The sequence below is a fragment of the Beauveria bassiana genome, assembly GCF_000280675.1.
Source record: "Beauveria bassiana ARSEF 2860 unplaced genomic scaffold BBA_S00117, whole genome shotgun sequence".
NCBI classification, from domain to species: domain Eukaryota; kingdom Fungi; phylum Ascomycota; class Sordariomycetes; order Hypocreales; family Cordycipitaceae; genus Beauveria; species Beauveria bassiana.
In genome coordinates, this window is record NW_007930952.1 from 2423 (window position 1) to 9326 (window position 6904).

At 25.7% G+C, this 6904-nt stretch overlaps 1 protein-coding gene across 1 annotated transcript; it reads right to left on the reverse strand.

Moving 5' to 3' along the window:
• Positions 1–1050: 1050 nt before the first annotated feature.
• BBA_10290 (dopa 4,5-dioxygenase) lies at positions 1051–1798 on the reverse strand (the record flags this gene model as incomplete). The annotated part of the gene is made up of 4 exons (XM_008605387.1): positions 1051–1312; positions 1373–1439; positions 1505–1579; positions 1612–1798. The coding sequence occupies 4 exons, from the start codon at positions 1796–1798 to the stop codon at positions 1051–1053; spliced, it is 591 nt and encodes a 196-aa protein (XP_008603609.1).
• Between the last annotated feature and the right edge of the window lie 5106 nt (positions 1799–6904).

Here is a 6904-nt window from a genome sequence, read left to right on the forward strand (position 1 = left end):
GGCCTGCTCGCTTATTTAGCCTACTCGCTTATTAACTACGTTAATAGTTTATTATACCTATATTATATATATATTATAATTTTACTATTTTATTTTTATAATTTAGCTTTAACTAGTAATATAATTAAAAATATAATAAATATTAAGATAACTATTTATATAACTATTAAAGTAGTTATTGAGGCACTTATTAAAGTAAATATTAAAGTAATTATAAAGCTTATAATAGTCTAAAAAATAAGTAATTCAAGTTAAGGAAAATATTAGAGAAGACTAAATATAACTATAATTAATAAGTATTATAATAAACTATATTACCTAAAAGCTTATAAAATAGACTAATTACTTATTAATATATATCTTTAAGGTTACTATCAATAAATTAATAAGCTCTGATATAACTACTAAGTAATACCTCTTATGTTATCGGGTAGCTAAAAGTTGTGTGAGGAATTGCGTAGCTGCAGGGAAAATTATGGTAGGGAGTAGAAGCATGACGAATAATTGTATAGATAGTAGTAGAATGGCCTATGTTGATGAGTCTTATAATTATATTTTCTCGAGTTAGAAAATAAAAGGAGGCAGGAAGGTTAGATTGTGGTGGAGGACGAGGCAGCCGCGGCGGTCGTCGAGGTGAAAGTAGTGTGGTAGCGAGCATGGAGCCAGGGCTTCTCATACAATTCTGCTTCATTGAACCAAAGTACAAGAGACTAGCCCTTTTTGCAGATTACAGACTCCTTGACCATCAATGAGGGACCATGCTTCATCGACAATCAGAGGCATCGTAGATGGAACTAGACGTTTTTCGATAGCCACTAAGCAAAGAGTGTTTCTACAAGAATTAGAGGTGGAGCCTGATAGGATGGAGGCGAGAGCAGTGTAATGAAGCACAAGTACGCAAGTGCCAACTGGGGAGACACGACGAGTCTCATCTAGTTACCATCCCCACTATGGCTTGAGACAATAGCAACATTTTATTTTGCAATGCTGTAACAGTAATCCGTACATTGACGCCTGGATGCTTCACCGCAGATCACCCTGCTTACAGCTTCAACGCACGGGAGCAGGGGCGGCTTCGGGATCTTTCGCCAGCAGCGCTTCAATCTCGGCACCCCTTTTACGCCTCTCATCCAAAGATAACTCGTCCTCTGGGGCTGAGGACCATCCCAGTCGCAGCTCTGGGTATTGGAGCGGAACCTCGTCACTCTCTCGAGGCAGCCCATCCAGATAAATGGGCCAGGGCTTGCCAAGCCAGCCATTTCGAGACTCGTGGTCGCGACGCTGCTGCTCCGTCAGAGGGTGAATCAAGACACTGGCGGACTGTCAGTACCGTACGAAACAAGGTGCGGATGCAGATCTATGGCCAACTCACCTTAGGTTTCCGCGGTTTGTTGCCAGATAAAAAAAGACGTCAGAGAATGACGAATCAGGAACCCAGACTACAAGACAGTCAGCTTTTACATGGAAACTTTGGCCGAGAACGCCTTTATGGCTGTGCGCTCACTCTCGTATGATCCGGCGGGATGCGGCCCGATGGGATATTCATTGACGCGATGCAGCGGCACCGCGACAAACGCGCCTACGAATGATTAGTTGGCGAGTCTAAACAACACCCCGAAATCGACTTGCCATCGCGACGAAGTTTCAACACGGCATCGCGGAGCGCCAAGGCAGCGGCCTTTTCAGTCGGCGATTGAAGCAGAAAGTAAATGTGAAAGTGCCACTCCCTGGTGCGACTTTGCACCACGGTCTGGAGGTCCTCTTGAGGAACTGGCGCGATGGGCTTGATTTGCGTCATTGTCAATAATACGTCTCGGCCGTTACCTAGCCCCGGGGGTTCGAAGTTGAGGAACTAGGTTTGCTGCGATTCCAAATGCCGAGGCCACTTATCAGATGGTAACAAGAACTTTTGCGAGCACGCCACTTCTGACTCGTGTTGCGGGGTCCCCGCGACAACTGAGCTAGGCAGATTACTAACAGGCACCGTATCATAGCAGTTAAACAAAGTACTTTTTTATATATGAGGCTATATAACGCCTGGATTCACGCTGGTGTGCTTGTACTCCGTACTAGCGCCTGGTTGCGTGGAGAACCGCTACTTGCGTTGAATGAGTGCGTCGAAAGTAAGAGTTGTTGAAGCCGTGGTAGTAGGAGCGTGAGTGGGCTATAGTAACCACTTAAGTACTATAACGCTAGCCACTAGATATTAATTAAGTTAAGGAAATGGTACTTACTTTAGCCTATAATTTTCATATAAAAGTAGATACTTTTTTCCTAAGACCTTTTATTTTAGAATAAATAAAATATTATAAAATTTATTTTATTAAAAATCTTATTTTCTTAATTACTAATTATTTATATTTTTGATTAATTTATTAGTTAATAAGTTAAAATTTTAAAGATTTTAGTTATTAAAAATTATAAGTAATTATAGTTTTTTTAAAAAAAAATAAGGTATATTAATTTTAATACTTAATATAGTTAATAAGTAAGTAAGTTAGATAAGTAAGTAAGCTATTCTACTAAGTTTTACTATCTTTTATCTTAATATATATATTACTTAATAACTATATATAGGAAATATATTAAAAAAAATAAAAACTATTTTTATTTTAGAAGTTAAAAAAAAGACATTATATTAAGTTATAAAAAAGCTACTTTAATTTATAATATATTATAACTATATAACTATATAAGTATAATATATTAGTTAAATATTATAATAAGATTATATTATTAATTTAAAGAAATTTACTAACTATTAGGGTCTTAGTAACCTACTATAAGGACATAGGCTACTACTAACCGCCTAATATAGACTACTACTAGTATTAGGAGGGCTTAGTTATATAAAGAGTATATAAGTACTTAACTATATTATTAAAGTAAGTAAGCTTTAATAATATAATAATAATTCCTACTACTATCTATACCCTACCTAAGTATATAGTAAAATATAAGTACTCTCTTTATTATAACCTTATAAGATTATTATTCCTTAACCTTATTTAATAGGTAAAGAGACTATAATAAATTTATTATAGTACCTAGAAATAGGAGATAAGATTTTATAAGTAAAGATATTATTATAAAATAAGATCTTATTTATAAATTAAAGGAGATTATATAAAATATAAGAAAAATATCTTTTCTTATAAAGATATTAATAAACCTAAGAATAATTAATAATATACTTATAAAAGATAAGTTATAAAGGTATTTTATATAAATAGTAAATATATAATAATATAAGAAAATAATAAAGTTATTATAAAAGATAAAGAAAAGAGAAAATATTAAACTAAGACTAGACCTTAAAGTATTACTTAAAAAAGAAAAATAAAAGAATATAATAATAATATAACTACCTAATACCTAGTTTAAAGGGAGATTATATATTAAGTATTAGAATTTCTTAATAATATTATAAACTTACTTTAAAGCTAATATAGATAATTATATAAAAGATAAAGAGAAAGTAATATATATAGTACTTTATTTTTAAAGAGAGGCCTAGAAGTAATAAAGTAGGTACTTTAAAGATACCTTAAGTAAAAGATATAAAAGATTTACCTAAGATAAATTTTATACTTAATATAGAAATAAGCTAAGAAGTAAAGATATTAAGGCTTAAAAAGCTATATAATTACTTATTATATATTAATAGAAAAAATTAAAAATAATTAAGGAGTATTTATATTATTTTAAAGATATTATATTAGAATTATTAAATATATTAGTACTAAGTACTAAAATAATATAAGTAACTAAATATATATAAAAATATATAAAGATAGCCTTAAGTAGTAATAATATACCTATTATATAGAAACTATTAGAATCTTAAGTAGAGAATATAAAGAGAGTAGTAAAGATAATAACCTATATAAAAAGAAATAAGGTAATAAGACTACTACTAGGGGTACTATAAGGACCTATAATATTATAAGTAGGTAATAATAATAGTATAGGTTACTTTAAGTATAAAACTATAAGGTATATCTAAAGAGACTATTAGGTATTTTATTATATTATTTACTAATATTAGTTATATATAATAATAAGGTATACTAATAAGAACCTAGTATTATTTAAGTAAATAGTAAGTAATAAACTATTTATAATATTACTAAATAATATATTTATAAAAAGACTAAGGTTAGAGGAATTAAATTAATAAGAAGTCTATTATTATCTATACTTAAAAAAAGAAATTATAATAAAAATATAATAAAGATATAGCTAAGAAACTATATTAATCTTTTTAAATATAAAAAGTAATTTTAATATAATAGATAAAAGTCTAGTAATTATAGATTAAATTTAAGAGTTAGATCTTATAAACTTACTAAGTAATCCCCTTAAACTAGTAAAGTTATATTAAGTATATAAATAAATAATAAAGATATTATAGATTATAAATAACTTAAGAATTAAGTAAGAGTAATAAATACCTTTTATAGTTATAAATAACTTAGAGTAGGTAATCTTAAGACTATAGTAATATATTAAAGAAGATATTATATAAAAGTATAATAAAAAAAAATAAAACTTCTTTATTTAATAAAGAGATATTAAGATAGTTTTAAACCTAAAAGAACTTTAAAAAGTAATAAAGGATATAAGACTATATATAATTATAACTAAGGGAATAGAAGGGTAAAGGCTAAAAGGAGGTAAGAGTATAGTAATTTTATAAGAATATTATAACTTTAAGTAGGTATTTTTAGTAGAGGAGGTAATAAAGCTACTAACCTTTAATAGACCTATATATATAATAGACTTAAAAAATAAGAAGATATTATTATAAAGACTTATTTATATTTTTTTAATAAAGAAATTAGATAAATTTTATAAATTTATAAATAAAGACTTAAAGAAAAGTTAAATTTAATAGTCTATAAGCCTAGTAAAAGTGCTTATACTTTTTATATTAAAGAAAAAAGAGAAGTTATATTTATATATTAACTATAAGGGATTAAACTAAATAACTTATAAGAACTAAATACTATTATTACTAATTATAAAGATCTTAGACTAAGTTAAAGAGGTAAAGATTTATATAAAGTTAGATATAAAAGATATATATAGATAGTTATATATTTATAAAGGTAATAAATAAAAGATAGTATTTTATTATTATTATAGATACTTTAAGTATATAGTTTTATTATTTAGACTAATAAGGGTATTAATATTATTTTAAGAATATATTAACTATATATTATATAAAGAAATTAACTATATTTATATTATATATTTAGATAATATCTTAATTTTTAATAAAGATATTATAAAGTATATATAATATATTTAATAGATATTAGTAAGGCTAGAAAAAGCTAAACTATACCTTAATATTAAGAAATATAAATTTAAAGTATTAATTATAAAATTCCTAAGGTTTATAATAAAACTAAGGAAAATAGTTATAAATTAGGAATATATTAAAGCTATAGTAAGCTAGTTAGAACCTAGTAGTATAAAAGAGGTTTAGTTATTTTTTAGGTTTATAGGATTTTATTAAAGATTTATTAAGAACTTTAATAAGATTATATTATTACTAATAAAAAAGATAAAAAGAAATATAAAAAGGAGGTTTTAGCTAGATATTAAAGAGCTTAAGGTATTCTTAAAGCTAAAGATAGTATTTAATAAGGTACTAATATTAATATAGTTTAACCTTAAAGTACTAACCTAAATAAAAATAGATATATTAGACTTTATAATTAAGGTAGTTTTATTATAGTTATAAAGAAGATATTAGTACCTTATAATATTTTTATTATAAAAACTCTATAATATAGAATTAAGATATTAAATACTAAATATAAAGATATTTATAATTTTAACTACTTTTTAATAATAAAGATATTACCTAATATACCTAGCCTAGACTATTAATATTATAATAAATTACCTAAACTATAACTACCTAATAAAAAAGAAGAACTTAACTTACTAATAAGTAGTTATATTAGATAAGTTATTATTATTTAACTTTAAAATTACCTTTAGACCTAGAAAAGTAAACCTAATTAATATATTATTATAAAAAAGAGATTATAATAATAATAAGAAAATAAAGGTATAAGAAAGTAATATAATCTTAAGGTTTTTATAATACTTTTATAAAAAAGGAGATAATAAGGAAAAGAGGCTATTATAAGCTAGACTAGTAAAGATAGTAGTAAGACTATAAGAGGAAGTAGTAAAAGGGTTATAAGGAGGGGGAAGTAAGGAAGAGAGTATAGTTAAAGAGGACCTTAAGATATCCCTAGTAAATAAAATAAGAAAATACTAATAAGAGGATACCTTTATAAGGATAATATAAGATAAGATATAAGAGAGTAAAAAAGATATAATAACTATATAAGAGAGATATTAGAGTATTAGTAATAACTAACTTATATATAAAAATAATAAGGTATATATATTTATAAGGATATAGGTAAAATCTTATAATTATATTATAATAACCTTATAATAAGATATTAAGAGATATATAGAATAAAGAAGTAAATAAGATAGTAGTTCTTTTAGTAATTACTAAAAAAAAATATAATAATATATATTAAGATATATTATATTTATTAAATTATAAAAAGAAGGTAATATTAACTATATAGTTACTTTATAATATTACTAATATTAAGTTAACTATTTAAGGAGATTATAATAAATATAATTACTAGCTTATTAGAAACTTAAAAAGACTAAAGAAGGTAAAATACTATTTTAGTTATTATAAATAAGCTTAGTAAGTATAATATTTATATTATTATAAATAAGAATCTTACTAGTAAAGGCCTTATAAGTATTATCCTTAAAAAAGTTATTATATATTATAAAATACTAAGGGGTATTATATTAGATTAAAGATCAATTTTTATATTAAAATTCT